This window comes from Cephus cinctus, unplaced genomic scaffold (genome assembly GCF_000341935.2).
Source record: "Cephus cinctus unplaced genomic scaffold, Ccin1 Ccin1_scaffold0215, whole genome shotgun sequence".
In the NCBI taxonomy this organism is placed as follows: Eukaryota; Metazoa; Arthropoda; class Insecta; order Hymenoptera; family Cephidae; genus Cephus; species Cephus cinctus.
Window position 1 is genome coordinate 1,149,949 of NW_014332933.1, and position 18,809 is coordinate 1,168,757.

The 18,809-nt window shown below is 43.1% G+C and overlaps 2 protein-coding genes across 3 annotated transcripts; both read left to right on the forward strand.

Moving 5' to 3' along the window:
* Positions 1–5,466: 5,466 nt before the first annotated feature.
* LOC107265045 (glycine-rich cell wall structural protein) lies at positions 5,467–10,823 on the forward strand. 2 transcript variants are annotated; one of them, XM_015734019.2, is made up of 4 exons: positions 5,467–5,516; positions 7,896–8,190; positions 8,278–8,646; positions 8,756–10,823. In XM_015734019.2, the coding sequence occupies exons 1-4, from the start codon at positions 5,505–5,507 to the stop codon at positions 8,968–8,970; spliced, it is 891 nt and encodes a 296-aa protein (XP_015589505.1). In that variant the 5' UTR covers positions 5,467–5,504; the 3' UTR covers positions 8,971–10,823. The 2 variants fall into 2 exon arrangements, with proteins under 2 accessions (XP_015589505.1, XP_015589506.1); XM_015734020.2 differs by having other exon boundaries at positions 8,759–10,823.
* A 4,122-nt stretch (positions 10,824–14,945) lies between these two features.
* On the forward strand, positions 14,946–16,010 carry LOC107265100 (acanthoscurrin-2). Its single transcript, XM_015734152.2, has 3 exons — positions 14,946–15,026; positions 15,148–15,532; positions 15,605–16,010. The coding sequence occupies exons 1-3, from the start codon at positions 15,015–15,017 to the stop codon at positions 15,811–15,813; spliced, it is 606 nt and encodes a 201-aa protein (XP_015589638.1). The 5' UTR covers positions 14,946–15,014; the 3' UTR covers positions 15,814–16,010.
* The last annotated feature ends 2,799 nt before the right edge of the window (positions 16,011–18,809 follow it).

The window sequence follows — 18,809 nt, forward strand, 5'->3', positions numbered from 1 at the left end:
TTTCCGGTGTTGTTAATATTTCAATGAAATCCTAACGGATTCAAATACACGTGGCTATTATTTAAATCCAGGGTCGGGGATCTCGCTGACATTGTATCTAACCGGCTTACCGACCCTTTCTTATTGCCAAAATAGCGAGCAGTAAGCCCACCTCGTAAGCTGATGTCCTATTAAAAATTACATAATAAGATGGTATTTTCTATCGTCATTTTACTCGGTCCACCCTCATCCCGTAGGAAGTGAGGAAACGTGATAGGTTAAGCAAATAAAAGAATTCGTGTGGGAGACGATTATGTCTGAGAAAGTAACGATTCATAGTAAATGTCATGATCTCGGGTCCAGGGCTGTATTCTAGAGCGAGTTGCACTGTGTGTATATATATAATAGATAGCACAGGCTACTGACACTATATTCTACGAAGCTACGTACCAATTCGAACGTGCCTCTTTCGATGCAGTTCACGTGAATAAATGCATCGGGTGCATTAACTGTAATAAGGTCACTCGAAAGAAAGAAGAAGAAAGTGTATTTAGACGTTATATTTGAAAATTGATAAAATTTTATATTCACTGTACCATGTATTTAAAAAATGCAACATCTCGGATCTTTTAATCAGGTTAAGAACGTCAAATTGAAATTTTTTTTTAATCCTCGTACAATGTCACTTTTAACTCGTGGATGCTGTAGAATGATTTCATTAATTCATCTATAGCGTTTAACTGTATAGACAGATGATTTTATACGTAAGACGATGCTGTTGGTGCATTTTGCGATTGCACTGAACTATGCAGGTGAATGGAATCGTTCGCGAATATGCAAAGAGTGCAGTTCCCTTTTTCCTCCCATTCGGGAAAAATGGGATTAACATCGTGCAAATACACTGGTTTCCTAACGGATTCGATTTTATGTGAAAAATAATATTTCAACGATATATATATACGCATAGCTACTCGGACTAGTATTTACAACTATATGTCAAATAGAAAAGAAATATATAATAGAAAAATAAAATTTTGCACTGCATAGTACACATTCCGTAGAGAAAATGTCGACCTGAATTTTTTTTCATTTGAATTCGCAGCACCCGGTATGATCGTGGTTCAATAATAATGAAAAATATAGATGTACGAGCATATCGACCCGATTGAAATCGACTTCAAAATGATGAAAGGCTTCGTAAATATATCCAAGTAGTAATGGCTCTTTCTAGTCAGCCATTAAAATGGCACTTTGTTCCTTAGAGGGCGAAGCTCGAGTGGCTAATAAACGCAGCTAAATGCACCGCCCGATATATATAGCCAACCTATGCACCTGGAATGCAGTTATTATTCAACATTTACGCGCTACGCTCGCCTGCTTGCGAACTAACTCCTCCCACCCTGATTTTCATAATTAATATGCAGCGAATCACGCAATTGCGGAGGGGGGGGGGGTGCCCCTACTCGTACAAAACCGAAAAAGCCACCCCTCCCCCACCAGTTGTATAACGAAATATGAAAAAGTTTTTAAAAAACTTTATTTAATATCAAATCAAAATTCGAGTAAATTTTATTGTACGTAAAAAAAAAGAAAATCTCAAGGGATCCACGCGTTCAAAAACCGCTATCCGAAAAACTATAGTCCTTGCAGTTTCCATTGGTCAACAGCAGAAACCAAGTTGGGAAATGTCCGCGTAATCTTTGGAAAGCGAAAACGCCCAATGAGACTTCTCTCGGTCTATATATCGCATTCTGTATTTCTCTGCTTCTCTTTTTTTCTTATTCCTGCTCTCCTCCAGCAAACCCAAGCAACACTTAGCCATCTGGCATAATGTACATCGTTACAACTCTCTAGCGAGAAATTTTTGTTTTCGACTGTACACCAGTTTCTGTCTAACGTACCAGGGTATCCCCGGAGCGTGAACCAGAGCATTTTCTACACGCATGGGCACGCGCTCTAACCGATCTCCACATATAAGCGCAAGATAGGCGTGTCTTGATTTTTTTTTTTTTTTTCGCGAGAGTAAGGGAATCGGCGAGCGACTGTCGATCGGTCAACCCTGCACATGCATTCTGACTAAGTAGCTGTTACTTACCGAGACCGGAAGTTGGATGACGCAATCGACTATGACGACGAGAAGACAGTCGGTTGGAAAATGGGCTGAAACACGGAATAAAAAGTAAGGTATCAATAAAAAATTTTTAAAAAAACCACCCCAAACAATTTCTTTCGATTCCAAAAAAGTAATCGTCGAGTTTTAAAAAAAAAATGACTAAAATTATTGTAATCCCTCGCGAAAGCTGACGTATCTGTAGCCAATAGAATATTGAGGATTGGATAATAATGTGGGAGCAGTATGTCGGACAGAACACGGAAATGATGGGCAGCTCTATGTTCTATGGCGGGCAGTGGTAGCCCACACTGTTCTATATCGCTGTCCCGCTCGAAGCTATTGCGTAATATACTTTCGAGCTAGTTTGCCGAAGCGAAGTCTGCACTGTGTACAAGTCTTAAGGTAGCGGGTTACCGAGACTTTTGAATCTTGTTCTATTGTCCGGTAAAGTAACTGAGACGTCATTATAGAAAACATAGAAATCACCGTAAATACTGTGCTTTAGTGGGTATCATAAATATGTTCTATCGGTACGCTATTACTTGGCTAAGCTTAGCTGAACATTATTCAAGGATATATATGTAGCAATGACAGTATATAAACATATATATATACGTAATCCTTAACTGCGTTACATAGAAGGAAGTTTTCCCATGGATTCACCGGAGTCTTTCATGAATAAAATTTCTCCGTTTTCACATCCTCGTGTTACATAAAAATTAGAGCAAAAGCGCGAACGAACAGCTTACGAATCGAATCGAGCGTATCCCTCGCAATGCACATGCATCTATGCAATTCCGTGTGCATCGCTCGAACCTTCTAACGTTCTATGCAAATCCCATACGTTGTATCTATTGGCGCTGCTTCAAACGTACAAACCAACAGTTAGTTCCTTGTGGTTAGAAATATCATGAAATCTCATGGAAAATGCACAGAAAGTATTTAGGACTAGTTGTGACGTATATATACATAACAATATATGGATGAGGGTGTTTCGCGTAATTATTATACACGTATAAATGCATAATTGAGAATAAATAAATTTTATCGTAATTTTTATATAATCATTTTTTCGAGTTAATACAAAATCCTGAATTAACTTTGGAAATACTATTCTTTACTTGAATAACAGCGTTTAGCAAGTCACGGGGGAAACTCGAGTGAGTTCACGTACGTAAGCACATGAGTGTATATCTGCAGGGCCGTACGCATCGTGGGAAATACCTTTTTTCCTTTCCCTTTTTTTTTACTATGCTAACGGCCTATGAATGAAAAGGTCATTAGTCGTTAGCGATCAGGTTGAGTGACTTTAATGTATAAGGAATAAATGGGTTATCTCTTATAAATATTTTTAGAAAATTTTTCTTCCTTTTTCTTTGTTCAGCTTTTTATCTATCTCCACGATAAGGCTGATCTTTATATCCTGATAGGACTTTTTTTCATCTGGTGACGCTTTTGATGCAGTCAGGTATTTTTTTACATGGGAATACAATGGTACCGTGTTTGATGCTTCTGAGTGCATCTTTGGAAAATCATCATTGAACGAGTCATCAAGTTCGTTAGATCGATTAGACATGTAATGATGAAATGGAAAAAAAAAATTTTAATTTTCACAGGTCATAGATAATTAAATTTTTTTTTTATTGGCTGCAATGAAATTTCCGAATTAGTGCTCATTCGTGCCTTTGTTACATAATCACTAATTTATCTGATAAAATGACAATGTTTTTTATGGGCATTATCGACACCAACTAATTTGCTCGTATAATACGAAGTGCAACAGTGCGCGCTCGGGTTCCGATGACGAAATGAGAATCATTATGGTGAGTACTGTGCCTTTTATATTGGCTAATGGTACCTACGAAAAGTATGAATATAGGTATAGGAGTATCGGTAGAGTTGGAGGCATAGGCGTTGGTAAGGAGATCGGCCATTGGACGTGGCCATTTTTGCCATTTCCAAATATATGTGCTTTCACTTTCCAGGATATCGTTGGAAAAATTTTAACGAGTATCGGCAAGGATCGGGAACCTGTTGAGGAGACGGGGGCTAAGGGGGTCGAGGGGCAGAGATACGGAGGAAAGGAAGCGTGACCTTGATTTCAGAATTTTTTTTTTTAATTAACGCGTGGGCCGCCATGAATTCCTAATTGGCAGAGACGTCCACAACGGAACGTGTGAAAATTGTATTTTGAATTAGGATCTATTTTTTTTTTCATTCACTTTTTTTTTGAATCGAGGACTTAACGCAATCCTGTTTACATTGTTAAAGCAATTTATCGCACAGTTTGACAAAATTTATTTTTGATTGATCGCTGAAATCGGGACGGCAAGTAACGTAATTGAAGTTGTCGCTCGCGATGGAAAGCAACCCCTCTGGCGGTGACTCGCTCTTGTTTCGACGTGCAACGCAGAAATTAGTAGGTTGAGGTAATAAGTAACAAGTCGCGCTAGGCAATCGATATAGAAAAGAATTCAGGTCTCTTAAGGCCATTCGGCGACCTGTAATTTTACCGTTCAATACAATTCCCAGCACCCTTTCGTCGTTGCCACCATCAGTAGGTAGACCCGCATTGAAATGCAGTTCCAAGTATATTTTTTTTTTTTTTTTTTCAAAATTTGTCAGTAAGTACCCAAAACCAGTAACCCAAAAATTGCCCAACTAGGGAGGTATAACATATCTTTTATACGGACTGTACGATAATTCCATAAATCCCCAACACTCTCAAGAGTACCAAAAAAGTCGATGAATACGTGTTGAGACACCTGAGAGTGATCGATAACCTGAAATCATCGCTAGAATTGAGAAAAGACATCCATTTCGTTCGGGATTCCTACAATTGGTAATTCCCCATATAATTGCATCAGTCACCTTCGAGATCCGCATAAACCAGAGTTTCCCAATTTCTGGTGCACCTGCGCCGTCTAGCGTGACCGGTAAAGACTGCAACTGCAACTGCAACCAAAGTAGATCATAGCTAACCAATGTAACCAAGTGACCATCAAGATTGACCATACCTCAAAGATTGACCTGGTGACCCGGTGCCAGGGCGTCGGATGCGAGGATCACTGTGACGTGTTACCTCGTGACAGAGAACATCTGCGACGTCCATGAAGTCCACGAAGTCGGCGTCGATGGCGTCGATGGCGTCGATCTACAAACCACGACAACCAACCTAGTAAACCACCACCATCATACCATCCAATCCACCCAGCACGCTCCTAGGCCTGGACTCGCAGACTCGGAGGATTATGGTTTTTCTGGGTGAGGGCGGGAGGGTGAGGGGGGCGGCTTTCGAAAGGATGGTGATTGTGGAGCGTGGCCAGACTAGAGTTAGCCGTATATAAGGCCCAGCGACCTGGCCCAAGTCAGTCATTCACCGGACTACCAGCCCACCACACACACACCAAACATGAAGGCCTTTGTGAGTATTTCGCTGGGGTCCTTTGGAGTTTTCGGATCTTTAGAATCATTTCGCCAATTAAAATAATAATTTAATTTCTCTCACTTTTATTCGGAATTCTTATATTATTTTCTCTGAATTCATATTACTTATACAGATAATAATAGTCTGCTTTGATTCTCACTGTTTCGTCATTGTCCCTACATTGTATTTATTGTTCAATAATATTGTTGAATTATTCGCGATCGATTGAATTAATTGTATTTTAAAATTGAACTATTTTTTTTTTTCAACCAAATTTCCAAAAATTCATTTCTCTCTGCTCTCAATACGAAACAGCTAAGGGTAATTTGATTATTATGCCTTTTCCAAAATCTCAATTTTTGACTAACGAAGAAAAACTTTCTACTTGTAACTTTGCCGATTATATTTGTTAATCATTCGCGGTCAGTGTCTATAACAATGAGCCACAAACGTATAATTCAATGTCGGCCTTTTTGCGGGGAACTCGATCTTGCGCGACCGTCCTGCCTTTTTCATTTCATTCATAAACCGTCAATCTTACTACTTACTACTTGCAAGTCTTAAACCGGTTACGATCCTCCTCGCATTCACGTGAACAGTTAGTGAATGCATATCGGATGCATCTTCATTCATGAAAATTGCCTGCATGTGCATCAGGACCAAAATGCATCAATGCCAATCGACTGTCTCGAAAAATAAATACAACAAAAAATCGCATAGACGCAATTTTTATAACGCGACCGCGACCGCTTCTGATTTTCACTGCGACTTTATTTCCAATGATAAATTAACCCGGAAAGGTAAATTTATCGGAAAAGTGATTTTACAATAAAAGAGGCAAGACTCGAGTAATCGTAAGGTAAATACATAGAGTCCGCGATTGTCCGGCGACGGGATGTGAAAGTTTAAGAGCACCTTGGATATATGCATAATTCCAGGTTGCACTCGTGTCCCTCGAGTGCAACTTCTCAGCCGGGCGTGACACGTGCACTCGGTGTGCACGCGTCATTCCGCTATCGCTTTACTAGCTACGAGATAAATCTAATTTGCTCTCCAGTCATCGCGCAGCCTCCGTATTGCTTCGGAGCACTTCCTTTCTAAACGCCACTTCCCATTCTACGGCCTGTTGCACCTACAACGATATCTACCTCTTGTCCCCGTATTGCCGCTGCACTAGAATTGCATAGAGTTGCATTGTCCATATTTGCATTAGACGCTAAAATAAGTTTATTCCCTTCGCTCGCTACTCGGCTGTTTACCTGTCTCTCTCTCTCTCTCTCTCTCTCTCTCTCTCTCGCAAATTATTCCGACAGTCGTCACGGTTTTAATGACGCGACCTTTATTGGCAGATGCAACACAGCTCGAGGATGCACCGGTGCATCGAGGAAGTACAGTAAGCGCATCCTGAGTTGCACCTCTGGGCAGATTTTAATGGAGCAAACAATACTCAAATTCTCCATGATTCTCTAAGCAGTTTCCAAAGTTCGGATAAATTAGCATTGCTCGGGCTAAAACGTCGAATAATTATGAATCGAGTAAAGGCCGACTACGCCGGGCGAAGTCGATTGCATAAAGCGTTGCACTGTGTTTCGCTGCAGTTCGTATATGCACTTTTACAAGTTGTGTCAATTTGCTCTATTTTCCTTTTCCTACCTATTTCTTCGTATACACGCGAACGGGACTATTAACTAACTCGGTGCTCGCAGAGTCGCGGATTTTTCCCCTAATATGGTCAGGTTAGGCGTGGTGTCGAGCAACCGGATCATTAGCTATGCGAAAATGCAATCGGTGCACTATCACTCCAATTACGAAACGTTACAGCACGCGAACTCGTCGACCAGCAGAAATTCCCTATGAAGCCAACTGGTCACGCCGGCTGTGTTCACTTATTATAACTTTTATGACATAACAACACTCCGGGCTATTCCGCGCAAGCGACATGCACTTTTAGTTGCATTCCGTTGAAGTTGCATTTTATCTAACTTTTTCTTCGCTTCGTGAAAATCCGCCGAACGTTTATCCATCGAGAAAACTATATCAGGCGTCGGGCGCAATTTAGGAGCGGATAATTTTGAAATTAACCGCGAAAGTAATTCGAGTCGATGTTCTGTACCAATACGGAACTCTCGTGCAATGCACATAACTTGCATCGAAAGTGAAAGGTGCAGTTATGTTTATCGGATCCATAGAGTCGATTGTAATCGTAGAGACCATAACTATTTCCCCCTATATTTAGCCAAGTGTTATCCGTATTATCTGTAAAACATAAAATAACGTAATTCGTCCGGTCGATGCATTTTTCCTAAATTGCATGTTTACGCAGTAAGCATTTTTTTTTAAGAGCAGCTAATTAAAGCACCTGTCAATACCCCACAGATTGTGTTCGCCTGCCTGGCTGTAGCGACGGCGCGTGCCGGTATCGCGCACGGCCCTGTCATCTCCTATGGTGGTCACGGAGGTGGCTACGGAGGTGGCTACGGAGGTGGTGTCGCGGTTAGCGGAGGCCACGGAGGCGCTGGACTGAGCGGTGGATTGGCAGCTGGTGCTGGAACCGCAGCATCCCTCCAGGGTGGAGCATCGAGCTTGGGATCCGGTGGTCTTGGCGCTAGCTACGCCGCAGGAGCAGCGGCGGCAGCCGGTGCTGCAGGAGTTCAGCAAATTGTCTCCGGAGGTTGGTCACCCTGACTGAGCCAGGGCAGTGGGTCCAGCTGCAATGCGCCAGGACGAGCTAACACTTGGAACATTTTTAAAAATGCAGGAGTCACCGGTGGAAGATCAGACGTTGGACCCGCGGAAGGACCCAAGGCCAACGTAGGACCCCAGAGCGGACCATCTGACTTGGTCGGACCCCAGGAAGGCGCAAAGTCCATTGGTGGACCCCGTACCGGACCAACCTCCCTCGTCGGACCTGCCGCTGGACCTTCCACCCTCGTAGGACCATCCCAGGGAACTGCCACCCTCGTAGGACCATCTCAGGCTACCGCTAACCTCGTCGGACCCAGCTACGGTGGAGTCGCTTTCTACGCCGGATCCGGTGGAATCAACGGTGACGACGGAAGCTCCGGCTCTGCCGCCGCTGCCGCTCCTGGTGGACTTGGAGGTGGCGCTGCCATCGCCGCTGGAGGTGGTAAGTATCGGACGAGATTTGACAGCATCCTCTCTGTGAAACACTAGGTCCATTGTCCCATGACCACGGATACGAATGTCCCTTGAGCAACGTCCAATTACCAATTCAGCAGGTATCGCTCTCGGAGGTGGTCTCGTTGGAGGTGGTCTTGGCGGATACGGCGGACCCGGCGCCATTGCCGTCATTGGCGGTGGACCCGGTATCGCCGGTGGAATCGGCGGCCACGACGCCGGCGTCGCCGTGATCAACGGACCTTCCGGTGCCATCCACGCCGGTCTCGGCTCCCACGGAGCCATCATCCCCGCACCCATTGGCAAGTGGTAGACGATCTAGACCACGCGATCTCGGCTCGGCGGCGGCGGCATACCTACCACAGTTATCTACCGGTTCATCCACTTTCCGCTCTCACTCTCACTCTCACTCTCTCTTACTCAATCTTCGAATTTCCTTTTTCTTTTATACTCTCCCCTTGTACTCGCCACACTCTCGCCCCACCATCTGCATCTGTCACGCGCTCAAACGTCCCCCGCCATCATCGACCACAAGCGTCCGACCATCGGGAGGAAAGCCACGTGGTCAGCGACGGAACTTGCAAGGAGCAACGGCGCTCGCGGAGAGTTACGGGAGTATCGAGATTGTGAAGAAATCGGCGCTTCGACGAAAAGAACTGAGTAGCTTTGGAAACAGAGACGACGGCAAGCGGAAGTCAAGCCAACGGAAGCAGTGAGCGCGAGTGAAGTAAAGGTCCTAGGGGGTCGAGAGTCTAGGGGGGCCCGAGGAGAATCGGGGACTGCAAGGGACTGCATTCTGGATTATTACGAGAGGATAGCTTCGTTCCTTAGCAACGGGTTGAGCATCGTTCGAAAGAGGATCCAGCATCTTCTCACTGACCAGTGACGACAAGAACCCCGGGATGGGTCCACTCGCGACATGACGAAATCGGTAACGTACGAAAACAAAAAAAGAAAATCGGATAAAACCAGAGACGAGGATGAGGATTGATCGCAGGGGGCTTGAAACAGACCCCTCCTGCCTGACCGTTAAATGATCCATCAATTTCAACTCGTTGAAAAGCCCAAGCCCATCCGGCCACTGGATGTATCAGAAGCTCCCTCGAAGGAGCTTTCGAAAAAAAAAGGAACCGGGAACATTCTAGAACGCGTTCTGTTTTCTGAACGATTCTCGGCGTCTCTCGTTTTATTTTTCCACGGTCAAACCGGAAATCCATTTTCCTTTCGTACCGCCCTAAAATCATGAGCGATAACCTTCTGAGCCGTGGCAAAATACGTTTTCGGAATATCGAACTTCCTCTCTGTATATTCGACATCTCGATTTATCCAGACTCTCTCGAATTCTCTTGAACTCTCTCCATCCCTCTCTCTCTCTCTCTCTCTCCCTCCCTCACTCTCTCTCTCTCTCTCTAGCCGAAATTCTCACTCCCTCATTCTCTTTCACGCTTGATCTCTCCTGTCACTCTTTCTGTCTATCTCTCTCTTTCGCCTCCCCCCGCCCCCCCCCCTACTCACGATGGGGAATAACCATGTACGTCATCGTATATAGTCCATTCCTCACAGTTGTTATACTCACTGCCGGCACTCGAGCATACATATTATTACATACTCGTTTTCCACACGTATTATGCAAATATGTATTATGCATAGATATATGTGTTTATACGTGTATATATATGGACAGACGCAAAGACGCATATATACACGTATATACCGTACGATTACAAAGAACCAACACGATACATAGGCGCGCATATATAGGGTGTATAGTTACGTAACATAAATATTTCGTATTATTATGTACCGCATATGTGTACTCGTCCGTATATCTCTTCGGTATCTATACTTTTTGTATCGGGAGAGATCTATATATACATACATATAGCATGTTAACGTTATATATCGCGTTAAATCGGTGGACTATGGTAGGTCAGCCGTTAACCGTGACTCCCGTGACTCCAGTGACCTCTCGTGAGTAAATCTAATGTACATAGATGGCGCGCCGCCGCCGGCCTTTGACCCCGCCCTCGTCATACCCTCTTCTTTCTTTCTTTGCGATCACGACTAGCACCCCACCACCACCATAGATAGATACCACGTATTTATAGCGTTTATACATTTATACAATACTTTATATAAAATAAAGCATCAGTATTTAAAACTCAAAAAAAAAAAGAAACATTTTTATTATTTATTTATCCAATAGCGTTAAGACCCACAGCAAACCCTTTGTCCCTTATTGGTCGGATCATGACTTTGCCCTTTGACCTCCCATCGGATTCCTCCTCCGTATACGTTTACGAAATATTCTTTGATCTTTTTTTTTTTAAGTTTTGGTTCCGAACAGTTATTGGGATGGTTCCGTTGACCTTTACCGGAATATCATTTTTTTTTTTTTCTAATTATTAATCAGCGATCCATCGGGAGCGTGAGTGGGAGCCGTGGGAAAGTTCGTAGAGCCGTGGGAAACGAAAGGAAAAGTGAGGAGTGGATTGTGAGAGAAGTAAGGAGGAAGAGACTATGGATGGTGTTGTGCGTCGAGCCGAGAGGAGCTGGGCTCCATTAGTCGTCTTTAGACGTAACGCATTTACGTGTAACTGAATTTACGAGCACGTGACTAGTGAAGTTTATTAATAATTCACGAAGGAAAGACGAGCCTGGTGGATCGTGCGTGAAAAATGTGTACGATTGTCTCGTTAACGTTTAGATTTTAATTTAGTCTTTGGTTTGTTTGGTATTAATTTTTTTTTTATTTCTTCCGATATGGCAGTTTATGATTTTTAGTTTTTTTTTCGATAAATTTTTAGTTGCTACTTGGTCGAAGTCGAGGAAAAAAAATGAAAAGTTAAATCAAATTCCATAAGGTTTTTCACTATCTTGTCAGGCTTTGACGTTTACTACAGTGTCCTACTACATCCAGCCTCAATCGCAAGATTTGAAAACTTATTGTTCGACAACCGTAATATGGCTGACATTGTGACACGTACTTTGACCTTTTATGCAACGAATGTCCTGCAACCCCCGACCCCGTCGGCACAGGGATACTTCCTCGTTATATTTCACTTTTTTTCCACCACCCATTACTTCCTTCTTCTGTTTACGTTACCGTTTAATTCCCAACCCCCTGAATAACGCATAGCTCAACCCCCCTGAATACAGCACAGCCGTAACTTTGCCTCTTTAAAAAGGGCCTAACCAACCCCCAATTTTCATGGTCGTTATCCCCGTGGCGTTTTCACTATAAGACCCTTATCAATTATCCTTATCAGAAATTTCTTTGGAAAATTAATAATTCTACACATCGTCCCCGTATATTGCTTATTTTATTTCCTCGATTCTCCATGGTCCTCCTTCCGAAGAATATAGTTTTCCTTTGTACTTTCTTTCAGGATACGGAAACGCGAGATGCATCCACGCTACTGTAGCCGAAATTGGCACCCCTGTCGTCCATGGAAAATAACAGGGGGTTACGATTGGTGGGTGCATTCACAGAGGGTGAAAAGGGACACGTTTAAATACAGTTTCAGTCTGATTGTAAAATTTTCACTCTCTGTACCACTGGGCATTGACGGGGTAGTTGAGCGAAAAAAAAAAAGAAAAAAAAAAAAAAAAAAAAAAAAAAAAAAAAAAAAAAAAAAAACAAAAAATGGAAAATTTTTTTAAATTGCATAGAGCTGATACGAGTCTGCATTAAAGAATTACTGTATTAAGCGTAGGAGCTCTCTACTCGCTAAGGCTCTTCAGGGATATTGTACGTAGCGCCTATAGGGGGTTGCTGCTAATTAATAACCTCTCAAGTTCTTCATGTACCACATTTATTAACATAATTTCTGGGATATTGCGAGAAAAAAATTTATCTTGACTGAGAGAAGATCTGGCATATCTGTGTAAGGGATTGTAATTACATCCTCCCAAAGTGGTCCCGAAGGGTTGCTTACCCCTCTGGGTATCCTTAAAGATTCAAGGGGTTGCACTAACTCTACGCTCAAGCCGATGAACGTTCTTCGGTCCGTTACACGCGGCGGGTCTGATTGTAAAAAATGAAAAAAAAAAAAATAACTACCCTTAGATGCCTTTCAACCCGATTATAATATTTACCCATCTGCTTTGCAGGATATGGATCATTCGTTAGCGGGCAAAATTTGAGGGACGTGTCGAGTACTTGGAGGAATCATAAATATTTCACGGGTGGCGCGAATAAGTAATATTTAAGGGTACGTTTTGTGCGTGCAAAGGGTTGTAAATATTGACGGAAAACTTGGTGGAGAAATTAAAGTTTTTTCTAAGGGCGATTTAAAGATTTCCAATTCCTTTTCCAGTTAGACAAGGCCTTGCGAAATCTCGCTGTAAGCTGCGAATTGAATAACATCCGCCGAAGTAAATACTCAAATCCCTTAAGAAATACGCGTACGCTTAGACCACCCCCTCGGACTCTGCTTTAGACTAATCCAGCTTATCGTATCAACACACGTTTCGCAGATTAACGCAGTTTAAATGTTGACCAAGTTTCGCGATATTAGTACTACGTACTAATAACGAGTTACTAACGGTAGCTACTGTAAGAAATAATGTTACCGAAGAAAAATCCTAGATTGCACAAAGAAATAATGATAAGTATACAAGGCCTTAATTACAACATGAAAATACCTCGTAACAATGAATTTATACAAAGTACGTATGCAAGTAATAAAAATTCTTCAAAATCACTGGAATTATTCCTAAAAATACCACCAGCCGTACAATACGTACCAAAATCAAGTAAAAATATATCCCCAGCCCCGAATCCAAGATTTTAATGATTATTAATAGATCTACGCAACGTGAAAGATACACACAAAAGAAAAACACATAAGAGCCACAAGTATCATAGCAAAGGACAAAAGGCGCAGATATAAAAATCGTTAAGTATTAAAACCAAAAATGAGAGCCCAGTACGTACGGTCAGAGTGCCCAGCGTGCGAAACGAAGAAAACCGCATACTGCCAGCAAGAGGCTCGATTCTCCGGGATATAAATGTCCCCGCAAGAAGCTGTGTCGCCCAGCAGGTATCCCAAGGGACCAATAATCGTGCGTGAAGCGTGCAGGCGTGGTCCTTTCACCGGAGAGGGTTGACTTGCAGCTATGCAGTCCCGGTACTTGACTTTTTCTACAATGACAATCTGTCAGTTCGATATTTCGCTAGTAAGGTCACGCGTGAGAAAATGGTACCGGTCACCTCAGCCCCCACCACACGACCCAACGAGACTTCCGTCTCTTGCCTGTTACGGTTTCAAGGACATTTTAAGATCCTATTAGCCCCATAATAATTATTCGCAAAATCATCCCTCTGATTATACAATTTCTTTTAATACAACAAATTCGAACCACCCCATGCGTACATACGAGTTGTCTAGTATCTTTAAAGGGTATATCCAAGGTACGTAGAAGTAGGAATACACGAACACTTCCAAGTTTTAACGATTATGGCTGGAGCCTTGGTTTGGTCCGTTTCAAGAGAAGCTGCTCCCATAAACTGCACTTCGGTATTGCATCCGCTGCAGACAATGACTTTAAATGTCAGTCTCACCATTAGCTACGTGAATCCCGGTGCGATTGGTACGACTGGCTGAGGATTATCGCAATTCCGAATGGGTTTCCAAGGCAGGTAAAGGTATCTTCCCTGCTGCACAGCCTTCCTGCAACCTAGTGCACAATCTTGAGACCAGGTGAACGAATATCGTTGGAACAATTGGACCGATTCACATAAGAGACGAAAAGGTCGGGTTCGCTGGTTAAGGATGAGACGATGCACTTGATGAAATAAATAACGAAACCAAACAAAGTATAAATATGCAATAAAGTGCAGCAGCTGCACACGCGTTGCAAATATTTCATGTCGATTGATCCATGATAAAATGTCAAAGGATAATTGTGAAATAGTTTCCAAGCCAGTACCAGGTACCGATAAAGTTGCACAGGTGGATATATTTTTTTTGTTACGGAAAATTGCAATGCATTCAACCCCGTCCACGCGCAGTACGTGCTCGGTCGATTGTCCCAGCCTTTATGCTGGGATAAAAGTTGCTACGTTTTTCTTCGATTCTTTTTTGTCTTTTTCCTTCTCAATCCTTTTCTTATATTACTTCCAAGTGTCTTTTCGCTGTGCGGTCAAGCGTCCTCGGTGTTAGAAGGGTCTACGTCAGGCTACTTGGGTGTGGCGTTTGTGGCGTTTGTGGCCTTCCGAACGATGGGCGAGACTCGGTCAGATATGATTTGAAGGGATCAGAGAGTCGGAGGCGCGGTCGCCAAGACGGAGTCCTATATAAGAACAGACTAGAGTCTCCTAGAGGCACACTTGATCATCCAGAGCAACCGACAATGAAAGCCTTCGTGAGTATAATTCTGCTTTGGCTTCTATCCAGTGACGTGATGAAAGAGATTTTTTAAAGATCTTCTCACCGGGTCTTGTTTCCGATTAATATTTCTTTCCGTCGTTACGATTCACCACCAGCTGATCGTCTTCGCGCTGGTCGCCGTGGTAGCAGCTGGTCCAAGAGATCGTCGCAGTTTGTGGGGTGGAGCTTATGGAGGCTACGGAGGACATGGCGCACATGGAGTAGCACTGGCTGGACCCGTTTTGGGAGCAGCTGGTCTTGCTGGACCTCACGTAGGTGGCGCTGCTCTCGCTGGCCCCGTTGTGGGTCCAGCCCATCTCTCCGGAGCAGTTGCTGGGCCTGTTCATGTGTCTGGGGCCGTTGCTGGCCCTGCTGTCGTCACTGGGTCCGTTGCTGGACCTGCTCATGTTGACGGAGGTTATGGTGGTGCCTGGGGTGGAGCAGGATGGGGCGGAGCAGGATGGGGTGGACCCGGATGGGTCGGAGCTGGCTGGGCAGGAGGTAAGTCGTCTCTTTAATTATAAATTATGCTTCGTTACGTCACATCCTGTACGCACATCTTTTTTATGACAGCTGTTGGACATGGAGCTGGACATGGCGTCGTCCTGGCAGGTCCTGCTGCTCATGGTGCAGTGATCGCTGGACCCCACGCAGGCAGCGCTGCCGTAGCTGGACCCTCTGCAGGATCAGCCGTGATTGCTGGTCCATCCGGAACCATCACGACTCACGGTGCGGGTCATGGTGGCGTCCATGCCGGATACGGGCATAATGGTCATTGGTAAAAAGAAAAATATTTCTAGATTTTTCTGGATTTTAACAAAACACTGCCTGCCTCTTCGAATCCACCAGACTTCAAAAACTCCTCGCAACCCCCAGAGATTATTATTAGTACTGAAACGTCATGATACTCACTACTCTACCTGACTTATGTATATAAAGTATGTTCATGTACATGCCTTTAAAATAAATGCAATTTTTTCACCGAAAATTTTATACTAACTGTTTTCTCTTGTTGGTCATTTTTCGCAAACGATATTTTGCCAACATATCACTCCAAATAAAACGAATAACAGTTCACGGCAATAAATCCTGTATTTACTGAATTGGCTTAAACTGACAAAACGTCAAAGAACAGTCTGTCACGGAAACGTCTATCCGAATCCGCAAAGCGTCAAGAAAATTTAAACGATATCAATTAAATCTGACAGCTGTCGCTTCTGGCATCGCCACGTGTCGAAAATTACGTTATACCCCCAATCGCAATGTGCATCCAAAGTGCATGCATCGGAAGTTAACGCGAGTGACAACCAAGCAATCCAAGTGACACCCGTGTATCTATTTACATATACAGTATACATATGTATATATAAAATTTAGTCAACCTCATGTTACACGAAGCACTTAGCTTTGGCTATTTGCAGCTATACATTATTAGCTACTTATAGCTAATACCAAAGAAGGTAAAGGGGGTAAGGTCAAGTCAGGTATGACTGAAGAATAATGCATTGTGAAAGGCAAGACGGCCAGTTGGGTGTATCGAATGAATAAAATGCACTCCGGAGTGCACAGTGCAAGGGTATCAATTAACGTATGCACCAATCATCTACGAAGCATAATCAAGATCTAAATTGTGTCCATAGTGAATATTAAGTATATTCCAATTGGATGCGCAGAGATGAAAAGAGGATAAAGAGTGCATAATAATTAGACCTGTAAAGCCAAGTGGGAGTTGAAGTGCATCCACGGGTGCATTGCGTCATCCATTGCAAATTGCATTGTTCGCGAGTGCACACGAGACCCTAGAAATTGGAAAAGGTCACCCGCTTATAAGTGAGCGCCTACCGACGCCTGGCGCCGGGAGGAGTGCAGTGCACTGTTGCACCGTTGCACCGTTGCATCGTTGCATCGCTGCACTCTATGCATCCGCGAACACGTCGTTGCCGCACGTAGGTAATGCTGTAAAGTCGGGTGGTTTTTCTTTCTTTTGATTCGCTTTACAAGCGACTCTTTTTTTTTTTTAATTCTCGGCGGTTAAGCGCACTAAGGCAAGTGCGTCGCTTATCGCGCACGGGCGTCGCTTTGGTGTTGCATAAATATGCCTGCGAATACGATATTCCGGGTCACGGTGTGAACAGCTGGGTCGATCGATAACTATCAGGAATCGAAAGACTCTGAACTTGAAGGAATTTCTTTTGCTATCGATAACGAGTAGCGATTTAATGCACTTCGAGGCGTGGTCGTTACATGCATGCACTGCGCCGTGTGCAATTAGCTGATAATCAGCGGTGCACTTTGCGCGCTTGATTGTTTTTCACGAGACAACATCATTAGTCACTGTTAAGAATGATTTCGGATTTCTCGTATCAGTTTGTCATGTTACCTAATGAATTAGAATATCAAATTTCTCATTTCCGCAGTGACTCACGGAAACTCATCAAAGTGCATACGAAATTCTCGGTGAATTTAACTTTCAAGATTATCAAAGTATTATGTTAAATAAGCAGCCAGCACGTTGATGAAGGTAGATCGAGCGGTGCAGCGCCGCCTGCAGTTTGCACTTAAAGTGCATCGGCTGAACGTTGCAATGTGACTCGTGGCACAGGGAGGCTTTTATAGGCGAGGGACTTGCACACGTGGGCTGCGAGATAGGATAAAGAAAATTCCGGGTCCATTGACAATCGGTGTGCTCGACAGCCACCTAAGTCATTGAATAATGATTTATTAGAGAGTGAAAAGAAATGATAAGTTTCAATTTGAAATGGCAAACTCGATTTAAAGACCTGTAGTAATAAAGGCGTGAAAGGTGCAAAAAATATAAATTTATTATACCATTGTCGAAGAAGGCAACTATGTGTAACTAGTAACCATTTAATTTCCAGAAATCTCTAGGGATTTTTATTAATTTTAATTTGATCTTCAAAGTTTCAATAATAATTGAAAGTCCGCGAAAAGCCTAAAGAGCCAAAATGATTCTAACGATGCTTCAAAAACCCAGCTATATGGACCAACCACGTGATTCTAGGGAAATTTTATGTCGTTTGACTTTGACGAATACCTAGGGATTTTCTGGGTTACGTATTCTCGCCACCAGATGGATGCTCTCTTTGAAGAACAAGTTGCAGTTGCAGCTCTGGCAAACACTTGGTCGACGCTCGAGGCAGAAAAACGAGCCACCGGGATAATTTAATGGTCGAGAAACGGCGGAAACGCGAGTGCATTAGGAGTCGCGATTATGCAGGCTAATGGCCGTAGGACTCGAGCGATAAGCCCTAGTGAGAAGAATCTTTTATTTTTACACATTTTACATCCTCGGAAAAGAGAGAAATTAAAGAAACGGAAGAAAGGGTTTCTTCCTCTACTCGTCTACACTGTCGGTTACTTTTTGCTTTGTACCTCAGAAAGCGTTGCATTTTCTTCTTTCTCCACTTTCAACTTCGTTTCCTTTGACAGTTGCAAATAAATGCATTTTTTTAGCTGATAAATATCCATTTTTCATTTTTTAGTCGAGTTCACCTTACTAATTGCAATTTAACGTAATGATCAAGGAAACGAATTGCATTGGATTATTAGGCCAATTTTATATTTACTTATTTAATGTTTACATATGACATCATTAATCATGCATGCTACACCAGTGAAATAAAGGCTACTCGTTGGACTCGTGTTAATTTTGAAAGCGAAATTTCGGATTGGCAAATGAATTAACCTATACGTACCATACGTATAAAAAAAAGATTTTAATATCACAGTAGAATAAGAATCGCAGTAAGATTGCCTG

Coding starts and splice junctions, on each gene's coding strand:
- LOC107265045 (XM_015734019.2), top strand. Junction 8,191..8,277: donor TCAGCAAATTGTCTCCGGAG/GTTGGTCACCCT, acceptor TTAAAAATGCAG/GAGTCACCGGTGGAAGATCA. Junction 8,647..8,755: donor TGCCATCGCCGCTGGAGGTG/GTAAGTATCGGA, acceptor TTACCAATTCAG/CAGGTATCGCTCTCGGAGGT.
- LOC107265100 (XM_015734152.2), top strand. Junction 15,533..15,604: donor CGGAGCTGGCTGGGCAGGAG/GTAAGTCGTCTC, acceptor TTTTTATGACAG/CTGTTGGACATGGAGCTGGA.